Here is a 14,111-nt window from a genome sequence, read left to right as displayed (position 1 = left end):
TTAAAAAGAAAGAAAAGGTGTGTTAATTGAGGTGAAACAATGGGCAATATACACACGTGAAGCAAAAAAAAAAACGCAAATATTTTATCAGCATAACAAATGAATAGACAGAAGACTAAGACCGAGAGAAGCCCGGATCAACAAAATTGAAATACTCAAGTCAGAAAGACAATTACTAATCAATCTAACCAAGAACAGAAGTTGCTTGAGATGATGACGTCAATTCATAAGCCCCCTTATCTTCTCCCAGAACTAAATTGGACCTGCCAAAGCTAACTTTGTAACACCTGACATCAACATAATCAGCATCACTAAAGCCTTAACACAAGACTCTGGAGTCACACCTGACACAACATTGCATTCGTATTTGTGTGTTTGCTCGTATAGAAGAATGGGGATGTGACCGAACCTTCCATAGATGTTTTGGTGAGCCAAAATTACATAATCACACATGCACAATTCCGTTCGTTTTCCCCATCATATTCGTCTTCTGATCCACCCACATCACTGTCATCAAGTCAAGTTTTCTTGTCAGCAACATAAGGCAACAGAGAACCACACACTCAAGTATTGCAGAGATGAAAAGCTATGAGAGGAGAAGAGACATGCCCACCCACTCACTCACCCATGCACACACACACACAAATGCTCAAGTTCATACTCAAAATGAAAGTTCATTCAACATAGTGTTCATGAATCTAAAACAGGTGAGAGGAACTAGTCAAAAAACAAAAACAGTTGGGAGGGGGAGTCTCAGTTGAGGGTATCAAAGTGGGCAAACAAATTTACAGAAATTTATGCGAAACCCCAATCCACAAAAGCCTTGTGGTACTTGTTATAGCAAGGGATATGCAGATATCATTCGGCAGTAGTAATAGTAAGAAACCCCCAATGGAGAGAGAAAAAATATCACGAGTCATTCGACAAGTTTAATGATTGACGTGTGATTGCTTGAAGTAAGTCTCCTTAATAACATATTATGGGAGTGTTTTCTTACGTGTTCAATCCGTGCACCAAAGGATTGACCTTATATGCATGCAAGTGGAAACCAAGACTCGGTCAATTTTCATGAGAAAGGTATCATTTATGCAGAAGTACTAAGCAATCAATATGCCTAGTGATGTGGACATGTAACATGTTAGTCATCGTCGTCGTCATCATCATCATCATCACCAAAGCCTTAACCCAAAATTGAATAAGAAAATATGACATAAAGTGTCCCACCTTTTCTGTCCCGGAAAATGCTATCAATTAGGGTAGTTATCCTTTCCTTAGGTCCAGTCGTCAAAATACTCTCTAACCACAAGAAGTTATCCATGTAATTCTAATTAAAACCCTAACATACGAAGCTACATGTATTGCACATCTAAGACGGCTTTGAAAAAGTTTCAAAACAGCCAACATAGTCAATAAAAATGATTATATCCTCCCTCCTCTCTAACTCAATTATTTCTCCCAAAACCATCATTAGGCCACATTGGCAATCCAACACCACATCCTTCTAGATTTCATGATAAAACTCTCAGAATTTTAAAAAAAAAATGATTACTTAGACCTGCCACCCAGCCCCAAGTTTTGATTGATATTAAAGATGCTCATGCGTTTTTCAAACTGATGAAATGTATTCCTTGGCCTAGACGCCTAGATCTTCTTAGACACTAATGTAAAATTACTTGAGGGCCCTCACCTTCAACCTCTATCAAACTTTTTGAAGAAAAAAATCAGTGATTAACGGTGTTCAAAGCAAGAGGAAACCAAACCTGGAAGAGTTTAACTATTGCTGCAATTTTAGGTGTTGTTGGCATGATATCCAATCATATGTTTTCATGGTAAAGCACTTCTTACCATTTTAGCTGTCAAAAAGATTATCTTGATCTCTTAATTTCTTCACCTCCAATCCCTTAGCGATATCAAGCCTAAGGCCACTTTTTTTTACAAGTCCAAACATCTATGTTTTTTTGTCAGAATCTTTTGCCACTCTTATAGAGATTATTGGTCAACTATAGTTTGTAAGGCAGAGCCCAACATTCGCATATAAGGAAACCAAGATTACCGATCTAACATCGTTAGCACTTAGCCCCCACTGACCAAAAATCCTGGCTCTGCCCCTTATTGAGTATGTGGGCTGGATTGGATGATGTAAGATTTCAAAGGGAAGGGCATCCCCACAACCATCAAAAAACTAGCTTTCAATGCCTTTGTATACCATATATGTGGCTTGAGAGGAGTCGAAGGGTATTAAAAAATGAATAGGCCTGTCAGAGACATAGAAGGACTTATCATAATGGATGTGAGGCAAAAGAAGGCTATGTCTAGGCTGAAGATGGAAAACACAAGCTTCAACAGGGACTTCATGCACTCTTGGGGCTTGCAAACTGAATACTTCCACGTTATCCCAAGGAAGCTTCATTGGGTCCACCGAATGGAACCTTCATGTTGAACACAGACAGATCTTAAGGTGATCAAAGAGGAGGAGAAGGCACTATAATCAGGGACTCTGAAGGCAAGCCAGTCATTGCTACAGCAGATTGTCTCGAAGGTCAAACATCTAGCTCATGAGCTGGGGGCTGTATGTACTGGTCTGAGAACAGCCTTGGGCCTCAATATTAGCACTCTAAAAGTAAGATCAGACTCAAAAGTAGCTATGGACTGCTTTAATGGAGATTGGGTGGTCCCATGGAGAGTCGAGAGGCAAGTCAAGAGAGTTAATCTCCTGATGGAGAAGTTAAAAGATGTCGAAGGAATTCAGCTACAGAGAAATCAACATGACATCAGATTTTTTAGCTTACATGCTTCCCTCTATTGGTCATGTACTCTTGAGCCTAGTAAGTTTCTTGTAGAACTAATGAATATTGTGGTTAAGGATACCAGTGGGCACTGCATTGAGAGAGTGAAAGTTTTTGTAGGTTTTCTGGTTGGGGGTTTGACTAAACCCCCTTATTTGTTTTTTAATGTTGTTGGGCCTATTTTTGGGGCTGGTGTTTGGATGGGTTAGATATGGGTAATAAGGTTGATAAATGAGAAAGTGAAGCTGTTGTACAAATGGTGGCAACCTAAGAATGGGCCTGTACGTGGGCTAGTTTTATAGAAGGGCCAATAGTCTAGGACTCCAAGAAGTAGTTGTGTTTGGATAGGACTTTTGAAAGAAGTGGAATGTGATCTAAATTCCTAATACAATTTATATATAAAAGAAAACTTAACTAATAATATCTATAAACTCCAACCAATGTTGTTAAATAGCATATGCGACCATGTGCGACCAACACATGTTTTTCGCATATGCAATTTCGCACAACGCATATGCGGTGGCGTATGCTGAAAAAAAAAACAATATAATTCTGACCATTGGACAATATGCCATCGCACACAAAATATGCCATTGCATATGCTGCAAAAAAATCCTGACCATTGGATATTATGCCATCGCATACTACAATATGCAATCTCATATTGGCAATTAGCATATTTTTGGGGTATGCGACCGCATTTGACAACACTGACTCCAACTCTTAAAATAGAAAGCAACTGAAAAGAAACTTCCAAAACTAAACTAGGAATCTTAATTCCATCGTACCAAGCCAAAATAATAAAGTTTCTTAAACTAAAACGCCCTCCAAGCTGATGAGAAACTAAATCAAATAAAGAAAATTCAAATTCTACCCTTAAGTAGTCGGCCCACTCAAGTGATCTAAAATCCTAATTAAATAAGAAAAGTCTAATCTACCCCACATTAATAAAACAAAGAAAGAAAATAACTCCTAACCCCTTAGCTAAATGGGTCTTGATGTCCTCATCACCTTTTAAGTGTCATGTTATTTTTATTTTGTGTAGATATTATAAATGGGATGTCTTTTAGGTTGGACTTGTTATTGGTATGTATAGGATGTGTGGGGGCAAACTGGTGTTTTCCAGTTCCACACATCCCACTTAGCATTGCCCCAATTCTCTTATATAAATATAAGAAAGGAGGCTCATAGAATATGTTTTTTCTATGGAGTCTCTCTCAATGCTTCTCCTCTAAATCTCTCTTTCTCTTATAAACAATAACATGGTATCAAAGCAAGGCTTAGATCTTGAAATTTGAAAACTTACTCTTATCTTCCTATTTTCCTTTCTTCTTCTTTTTCTTCGATTTACTTGGTATTAAAATCTTAGGCTTCTGATTACAACCTAAGGTTTTAATCTTCTAGTTGGTGAATACTCACAGTATGTGAATATATTTGAAGTTGGTGTTTTGTAGTTTGGTGGTGCAAGTTGTGGTTTGGTGGTGTGTTTTTCCCTAAGAGGTTCAGATCTACTTTCCGAATATCCGTGATTTATAAAAAAAATAAGACTTTAGTCATCTGTGATTTGATCTGTAAGTACATAAACCATATTCGATCAGATCTAATTATTGCGATCTAGCTTGTAAATCAGATCTGTTATATATCTTTAAAAAAGCAGATCTGATTGGTATTTCAAATTTGGTTTATTTGGTGTGATCTGTTTACTGTGGAGTGATTTTTTATGGAGATGAAGTCCAACGTTCTATCTCCCTTGTTGTACGTATTGTCATCTCCCTTACTGCCCACTTTCAGTGGCCTTTATGTCAACTGGATGTTAAGAATGCATGTTTGAATGGTGATTTGGATAAGCTCGTGTACATGGAGCAACCTCCTAGTTTTGTTGCTCGGGGGGAATCTGACATGGTGTGTAAGTTGAAAAAGGTCATTTATAGCCTAAAACAGTCTCCACGAGCTTGGTTTGGGAGATTCAGTGAAGTAGTAGTTCAATTTGGGTTGAAACAATGTCAAGCAGATCATTCTGTGTTTGTTCACTTCAGTTCTTCAGGAATTATCATTCTGATAGTTTACGTTAACGATATAGTTATCACAGGTGATGACACTAATAGAATAGAGGAGCTGAAAGCCTTCCTTCAAACACAGTTTCAAATAAAAGATCTTGGCAAGCTACGTCATTTCTTAGGTACAAAAGTTGCGAGATCTAAGAAAGGTATTGTAATGACCTGAAAATCCTAAAATGTATCTCGAGGAAAGAATTTTAGATCCGTGCATTGATTTAAAAGTTATCAAATCCTCGAGTTTCGCGTTAGATATTTTACAATAGGTAAATGACACCTTAGAGACGTAATTTGAGGAAACCGATCATATCATTAGATTCGTGTCGAAAAATCACCCGAAATAGAGTATAAGTTTGTCCAATTCGGCATTTGGGAAAAACAATTCCCAAAATGACAAGTATGTCCCAACTTAAGTGATATAAATATCTAAATTCTATTAGAAAAATCAGATTTTTCTTATTTTCCTCTCTAAAAAAATCTCAACCCTTTTCCTTCAATATTTGAAACTCAGATCTACACTAAACGAGAACGATCCGAGCTTAGGCGCAAGAAGGAAAGTTGTTCCTCTCGTCGAGGGTTACGCGTGGACGCAAAGAAATCTGATTTTCGCCGGAAGAAAAATTTGAAGATTGGCCGGAGGCGATTTTAAACTCCGTTCAACCGTTGAAAATAGCTTGAAGTAGGTTGCCTTCCCTTCTACCTTCTAGTTATGCGATAATTTCATAGAAAATCCATATGATTGTTGATAAATCGATTATTTCATTAAGTTTATACATATTTGAACGATTTGAATAATGTTTACATGCTTATTTATGATTGGTTTTAGTTCATTTGATGTAATATAAGCATTTCATAGTTAATATGATATTTGGATCGAGTATGGTCGAGTTTCGACGAAAAATCAGCAATTCGGAAAAGTATCCGAATGTTGAGTTTTGTTCAAATTTGTTTTGTGTTACTTCCATATAGTATGTATACCCATTTCCTACATTTATTTCATTAAAAACAATTAAGTATTACTTTAAGTTCTTTAATAAATAAATAAATAGTTCGTTTTCAATTTTGACTTTGAAAAAATTATTTTTCAACACTTAGTTAAATTTTCATAGATTTTCAGCTTTTATGTCTTATGGTTTTATCTTTGTTTTCGAGTCTCTCGACTCAACCAAAACCATCGAATGAAATTGGTTGATGCTTTATGGATTTCGAATTGCTTTAAAAGTAAAATTATTTTAATAGATATGTAGGAAATTAGATGATAGATTGATTGATTTAATCGATGGATGGATAAAGAGAACGTATGTTCTCGACTGATTGATGGGATAGTGCCTCCAGTTTTACGTAGTGGCCATGCCACGTAAAACGTGATAGATGGATAAAGGGATGAGATGGTTGATGGATGGATATGACAGATAACTGTCACTGGAGGGTACTACCAGATTTTTGTTTGTATTTTCGATTAAAAGAAATGATATATTATATAAAAAATAAATTATTTTGTTTACCAGTAAAGGTTTGTAGAAAACCCATAAAGAGTGACGCGTTGCTATGTATCCGGAAGCGGCGAGTCAATCTAGGATAACACTAGATGTCATATGCTCTTCGGTAGTATGGGATACCTTAGAGCATATTACAGCTTATGAAATCCGGGAATTTCTCCTACTTATTTCCTGGGAAACGTTGTGTGTAAAGGCGGTCTCTGTATAGTGTAGAGCTAGGCGGGGTTCACATGCATTGCCTCTTGATAGGCTTCGACGCGAGGGGTCTCCTAGGCTAGTTAGTGATCACTATTAGTCTGTAGTCGTCAAACGGTCGACCTCACCGTTAGTTGAACTCAGTATTGGGTTCTTGGTCAACGGCCAGTCTGAGCCGGATAAATGGTCATCCAACCGTGGTATGCTAGATCGGCCACAAAATCAAATTATAACGATGGGATTCCACATCGGAGGTTAAGTTTGGAATATCGTATTGCCATAGCCGAGGCGGTTATATCGGCGTGTTCCTCTGCTCTCTTATCGATTACACCGCCGTGTTTTTATTATGTATCTTTTTCTTATTTTGTAATGATTGATAGATGTTTTCATTTAAAAGATGCATATGCTACTTTAAATGATAGAAATGATAGGTTGAAATTATTTAACTGTTTATTGAATATGCTTAGACATTTATCGTATGTTACATTATGAAAAACTTACATTATTTAACTGTTCAACTGATTACTCGTGCATGTATGACTCGTTGTTAGAACGGCGTTCATCCTGCTGAGTAACATTCCCCTGTTACTCACCCTATCCTTCCCCTTTCAGATTATTCAACTTTTGAAAAACCGTTCTTTGAGGAGTCTTTTGAGGAGGTCCTTGAGGAGGATCAGATTGATGTCTTGCCGCCGCCATGTCTTTGAGGACTAGTAGAGGATCTTAGCGGTTTTTGGTTGTAGATAAGAAACATGGTAGTTTAGAAATTTTTGTAACCTGATGAATTATGAGATTAAAGATCTTGACTTATATCAGTGTTTGTCGATTTCTTCTGTTTACTCTAGACTCTCGTATAGATGTTAGTTAAATGTTTATTCCGCTGCGTATATTTTCTTTTCATAAGTATTATTATTTATGAATGTTCTATCAGATTGTGTGATTGATTACCTCACACCTCGAGATTCTAACCGATGAATCATAGGGATTCGTGTTGGGATTTCGGGGCGTGACAGGTATTAACCTGACTCAAAGAAAGTATGTTCTTGATTTGCTTGATGAGACAGGTACGTTGGGAAGTAAACCTATGAATACTCCAATTGACCCTAATTCAAAGTTGATAATAGACAGTGGAGAATTGTTTGATGATCCAGGAAAATACAAAAAACTAGTTGGTAAACTCAATTATTTGACCATCACTCGTCTAGATATTTCTTTTGCAGTAAGTGTAATGAGTCAGTTTATAGAAACTCCAAGAGTTCCACATTGGGAAGCTGTTGTTCGGATCCTTCGATTTCTTAAACGATCTCCAGGACGTGGTTTGTGGTATAAGTCCAAAGATCATTTGGACTAGAGGGGTATTGTGATGCTGACTAAGCAGGTTCTCCATCTGATAGGAGGTCTACATCTGGGTATTGCACTTTCTTGGGAGGAAACTTGATTTCCTAGAGAAGTAAGAAACAAAATGTTGTTGCAAGGTCTAGTAAAGAGGCAGCATATAGAACAATGACTCTTATGACATGTGAACTGACATGGGTTAAGAATTTTCTCGGAGAATTGGGTGTTAAGATAGCTACTCCTATGCGATTATATTGTGATAATCAAGCTGCAATTCATATTGCTTCCAATCTAATGTTTCATGAGCAAACAAAGCACATTGAGACAGATTATCACTTTATCAGAGACAAGGTTTTATGTAGGAAAATTAGTACACCGTTCGTGAAGTCTAAAGATCAGTTGACAGATATGTTCATTAAGGCACTTAATTGTAGTCGCCTCAGTCTTATTTGCTCCAAACTAGATTTACTTGATATTTATGCTCCAGCTTGAGGGGGAGTGTTATTTTTTTATTTAGTTTCTTTTATTTTCTTTTCTTTAATAGTTTATTTTTTGTAGTTTCTTTAGTTTATTTCCTTTAGTTTTTTGTTCCTAGTTGGACTTTCCAACTTAAAGGGGAGTGTTATTGGTATGTATAGGACATGTGGGGGCAAACTGGTCTTTTCTAGTTCCACACGTCCCACCTAGTGTAGCCCTAATTCTCTTATATAAATATAAGAGAGGAGACTCATAAAATATGTTTTTTTCTATGGAGTCTCTCTCAATGCTTCTCCTCTAAATCTCTCTCTCTCTTCTAAACAATAACAGTACTCATAGGTGCACTAAGGTGAACTCTTACGATTAAAAGTTTTATTTTTATTTCTAATTCATCCTCAATTCTTTGAAAACATATGTCTTTAAATTATTCTATGGTAGGTCACATCTATGTATGTCCATCAAACACACCACATATATCCTTTTGTATAAATGGAAATTATTGCAGCTTTTTCAATGAAAATGATTGGGTCTCATGATTGCCCATAAAACTCATTGATTTACTAAATTTTTCGAACCCGCACAATGTGAGACATCAAATTTGAACAAAACTCCATTTTTTCAATGACCATGGTCGTTGTGCTTAACATTGTGCATGAATTATCAATTTTCATTATGACTTCCCAAGAACAATCAAAGAGCAGAAAATTGATTTTCCACATAATTTTCCATCTGCGAACAAATGTGCGACAAATACACCCTTAATTGAATAATGTAACTATATACGACAAGAATAAAAAGAACATCACCAATCATTCACAATACAAATGCACGAAACAGTGAGAAATGAATGAGGACACATCCAACGTAAGAATTGAGTTGAATTGCACAGAATGTAAATGCCCTAAAATTTAAGAGCTCTAGTAAAATAGTTCTAAGATGTAAGAACCATATTAGCAGTGCACATGAAAAGCCAAAAAGAGAAAAAGATGGACAGCTTGATTGCAGACAAAAGTGCACTAATTTGAAAATCAAACCACCAAAAATTTCCAGTAAGCAACCCTAGTAATTAGAAGCAATTTTAAACCTGCTAGAGAATTAAGTTGGCATTCTTCAATTTGAAATGCATGGTGGATAGCCATATATATCTTTATATAGATAGGAATAATGTATATGAATCTTGTACAGATTCCTAAGCTACACAGAAGAAGAATCGGGATCGACAATTACAGACTCAAAAGTATTTATGGATTGTAAGAGCAAAAGAATGTCCAGAGACAAGAAGAAATCAATATAATAATACACAACGGTCGGTCCCACTGTTGTTATAGTTTTCTAGGGGGATAAACGTCTCATCCAAGTACAGTAAAGTGGGATCCACACTACCCCCTTCAACTTTATTGTCTTTCCTCTCCTTCCCCCTCCCTTTTTCAATAATATCCATCCAATTTTACTATCTTTCCTTTTTTAATTCAATAATATTCCTCTATTTTTACTATCATTCCTCTTTTACCCTTTTAACCCACTTTATTGTCTTTCCTCTTCTACCCCTTTCTTAATAATACCTCTCCAACTTTATCATTTTTTCACTTTTACCACCTTAACCCCAAAGAGGATGCTCGTGCCAACATGCCATAAGCACAAGTGAATTCTAGAATATCACAAAAACAGAGAGAATTTAGTTCCTAGGCATGCTTACAAATAAAAAGGCACTCTAAATCATAAAATGCCAAAAATAGTAAACAAATTTACTTGCATATTTTCAATCTAAATTAAGATATACAATACCTGGATTCAAATTCCCTGACTTCAACAAGCTCTTTTCCACACGTATCCGTCCATTGCACTTTCCTCCTCTCAGTAAAACCTGGGAGTTCACTTTCATTTTCACCCGAAGTCCCACGTAGATCACCATCACCACAAACTGTTGGACCACGATCAGAAGGCGTCCTCAAACTACTCTTCGGGTGGACTCTCTCTCCCTTATCGTCATCTCCAAGATCAGAAGGCTCCGATAAGACATCTTGCTGTTGGACAGGACCCACTTTTGGAGGGGAGGGGCCGTCGAGTCCTGCGGAAGCGCGACCAAAGCAGATGAAGGCAGCGCAGCTGCGGGAAACCCGATTCTTCCCGGAAGCCAGTTGGACGTCAGGGTAGGTTTCTTGATTTACCAACTGGTACTGATTCCACGGTGAAACTCTCATGGGTTTTTCTTCGTTTTTCAGACCCAAGAGAAGAAGGGTTAGGCCTTTGCTATAGCCAGTAGCTGAAGATGAGAAGAAACCGCCTCCTTCCACTGCTAATAGCATCAGTTCTTCTCATCTGGGAACCACAGAAGAAATTCTTTGTTACTCTCTTTTCTTCTTTCAACCCAAGTCAACAGTTCTTTACCCAACTATAACTCGGTAAGGGAGGCTATGAGAAATACCAGAAAACAGAGAATTCGGCAATGCTGATGCTTAATAGAGAAACCAAACTTAATAATGCCTTCAGGAACTGGTCTCAAATTGCCAAACTGTATAAATTTATAGACAATATCGCAAATAAGTTATTAAACTGTTGAGTTTCTTACAAATTAAATTGTAAGAAAAGAAAAGAAAGGATGTGCTATTTTAGAAGAACAAAAGTTTTACAAGAAAACAATTTATTCAAACAACAGTGAATCAAAAAACCAATCATCCAGAAATGGCTTTAAAAAAAGAAATCAAAATTAAAGAGAAGAAAAGGCCAAGAAAAAAACCACAAATTTGTTAAAAATGAATAACTTACAAATTTTTCACAAAAGATGTCTAAATTCAAAAATAAGGGAGTTAAAAAGAAATATTAAGATTTCACAATATTTAAGAAAAGTAACAAATCATCAGAAAATGGGTGTATGATTTTTCTTTCCAGAGTACTTTTATAAATTACATCAACAAAAAATCACCAAAAAAAAAAAATTGAGTGCAAAAGATAAGGGCTTGCTTTAGTTTCAATTTGCCACCAAAAAATATGTTTTTAAGTTTTTTATTGGATAAAGGAGAATCTTTTTATTTTCTAAGAGAAAAAAGGTTTACTATGACAGATTCTAAATCACAAAATATGGGGACAGCTTAAAGGCTTTTTTTTTCCATAAAAAATAAAAAATATGGGATTTAAACAGTCTCTTTCAGTGAAAATTGTCACAAATAACGACTTTTCAAATGGATTAACAACCAAAAAAAAGTGCTTAAAAAACATTATGATAAATAACTTGGAAAAAAAAAACATTAAAGACCGAGTTAAAATTTGGAGCTTAAAAAAGGGAAAATATTATAATTATTAATTTACACAAAAAACTTGGAGAAAAAAAAAATAGCTTCTCACGCTAAGGAGATTTTTCAACAAGTTAAAAAATGACTTTTTTTAGGAAATTTTCTAAGCTTCCACACTGGGGCTAAGGACATGTTTGATTACCACTTTTGCGCCTTATTTTTTGATTGCTTTGCTTAAAAGAGAACATTTATAAATATATTTTTTCTGGATGAATGCGAAATTTAATTCCAAACAGACCCTATATTTGGCTCCCAAAATATTATTTTTAAAGCATTAACTAATAAATAACCTCTTCTCTTCGTATTGATTCATTTCTATTCAAAAAATTATACTAACTCCATTTTCAAAGGGCCCGTTTGGATCACCATTTCTTCCCAAAAGAAGACTTCTTTAGTGTAGAGAGAGAGAGAAAGAGAGGTGAAAAAGAAAAAAAAAACACACACACACACACACAAATTTTACCTAAAACTAAGCATATTTGCTAAACAAATACCAATTCATCGACCCTAATTGCAGTTCTTCTTCAATGTTTTTGCTAAGATGCGCCAAAACAGCAAAGTTTTTTCTAAATTTTCGATTAAAAAATACTAAGTAATGTGTACCTGACTCTGAAACTCTTGAGAGAGAGAGAGAGAACAAGAGAGATTCTCAGATCTGTAAGAGATCTCCAGCGATTCAATCGTTGATCACATCCTGATGAATCGGCGTCTCTACAGTTCCCAAATCGTTCAGTAAAGTATTAATCGGCGATTAATTGAAATTGGATAGCGATGAGGCTTAACCTTCACCTCTGTAAGTGTGTTCCCAAAGGTTTTAAAGAGGAGGGAGGCATGATGACGCGACGGCGCATGATATCGATGGTCGTGGGTCCCTCTCATTTCTGTTTCTCTTTTTATTTTATTTTATTGTATCTCTTTTCTTCTTTTTACGTAAAGTGTGTGTTGGAGTTGGAGTTGGTGTTGGAGATGGGCCACCTCACTGCCCTAGCCTCAAAAGTTCATATTGACCCTAAGATATGAGTTGGAGTCAAATTTGTATCCAAAACTTACCTCCCTCAAAAGTTCTTATTGACCCTAAGATATGAATTGGAGTCAAATTTACATTAGGTTCAAATTGACCCTAATATATAAATTAGAGTCAAATTTGATTTCTAAACCTAAATTAGGTGATAACTCTAATCCAATCCTTTAATAATTAAGAAAAAAAAATTCTGACTCTATCCAAACACTATAAATCAAAGATTCGACCCAAATTGGAATATGGAATGGGCTAATCTGAAATCCAAATCAAGGCTCTTATGGTACAAAATCAACTTTGGGACATTTTTGGATCACCACCTCGGCTACAACGTGCAAAGGAAAATTTATAGTAGAGACTTTCTCTATACAGGTGTCAATGTGTCGGTTCTGGTTTAATTCCAATTAAACCTTATTGGTTTCAATTCTTATTTATTATGGGATTCTCAAATTAATAGGTTAGACCCACGGTGGACCTTCTTTCCAAAGACTATCACATCTTCAACATTTTTGAATGAGATGAGATGCCATTGTTTAGATTATCTTCTTTGGTTCCTCTTCTTCTACTTTCTGGTTCATAGATATAAAGAAAAAAAAAAGGTTTGTCTCGCCTAAAATAATGATGAACAAGCCGAGTCATCTTGGTATTATATCATTCTAGATAAGATGAGAATCCAAGGTTTAAAATCATAGATTTTTTTTTGCTAAGAAAGCAAGGGATCAGTGGTTAATGGGGTGAGGATTTGAACCTAGTTCATGGGATCAACTCTTCTCAAACCTGTACCACTTAATATATATATATATATATATATATGGGAAGCGTTCGGAAGCCCTAAAGAGAGCTAAACATTTTTCAAAATAGGTGTTAGAAGTTTTGGAATAGGCTGATTTTTTTGTGAGGATGATCTCTATGGTAAAGAGATCATCCTCACCAAAAATCCTTTCATTCTGAAACTTCTAACCCTAGTTTACAAGTTGAAGAATTGTGGATCGTTCGATTTTTGTAAACCACTTTTGATGGGTTAGAAGTTTTGGAATGAGCTGATTTTTTATGAGGACGATCTCCTCATCATAGAGATCATCCTCACAAAAAATCAACCCATTCTAAAACTTCGAACCCATACATTGAAAAAATGTTTGGCTCTATTTACGGCTTCCAAATGCCACCCTATGTATGGATTAGAAGTTTCAAAATAGGCTGATTTTTTTTTTTTTTTGTGAAGATGATCTGAATGGGCTGATTTTTTGTGAAGATGATATCTTCATTATAAATATCATCCTTACACACGCACAACTAATTGAAAAAACTTATAACCCATATAAGACAAATGATTTTTTATTATATTGTCAAATAAGCATTCTCACTAGACACTTTTATAATATGTTAATAGAATCTCTAAAATATAAATACAATCTGGGTCAAATTCTTGATTTGACTCTATGAGTTTTTATTCGACT

The 14,111-nt window shown here is 35.7% G+C and overlaps 1 protein-coding gene across 2 annotated transcripts; it reads right to left on the bottom strand.

Annotated features, from left to right (window-relative positions):
• LOC147409717 (uncharacterized) lies at positions 1-12,464 on the bottom strand. 2 transcript variants are annotated; one of them, XM_086431768.1, is made up of 4 exons: positions 12,240-12,464; positions 10,772-10,858; positions 10,132-10,665; positions 1-507 (listed from the first exon to the last, which is right to left on the bottom strand). In XM_086431768.1, the coding sequence occupies exons 3-4, from the start codon at positions 10,650-10,652 to the stop codon at positions 438-440; spliced, it is 591 nt and encodes a 196-aa protein (XP_086287894.1). In that variant the 5' UTR covers positions 10,653-10,665; positions 10,772-10,858; positions 12,240-12,464; the 3' UTR covers positions 1-437. The 2 variants fall into 2 exon arrangements, with proteins under 2 accessions (XP_086287894.1, XP_086287895.1); XM_086431769.1 differs by lacking the exon at positions 10,772-10,858.
• Positions 12,465-14,111: the final 1,647 nt, after the last annotated feature.

The sequence above is a fragment of the Akebia trifoliata genome, chromosome 2 (assembly GCF_017979445.1).
Source record: "Akebia trifoliata isolate Shusen 1 chromosome 2, ASM1797944v1, whole genome shotgun sequence".
Classification (NCBI taxonomy): domain Eukaryota; kingdom Viridiplantae; phylum Streptophyta; class Magnoliopsida; order Ranunculales; family Lardizabalaceae; genus Akebia; species Akebia trifoliata.
Note: the sequence above shows the minus strand (reverse complement) of the source record. Positions and strands in the feature narration are given on the sequence as shown.

Excerpts from the sequence above, each read along its gene's own strand:
- LOC147409717 (XM_086431768.1), bottom strand. The coding sequence starts at position 10,652 with ATGCTATTAGCAGTGGAAGGAGGCGGTTTCTTCTCATCTTCAGCTACT. Across the intron at positions 508-10,131 it reads GTCAGGGAATTTGAATCCAG|TGATGTGGGTGGATCAGAAG; the intron begins GTATTGTATATC and ends ACTTGATGACAG.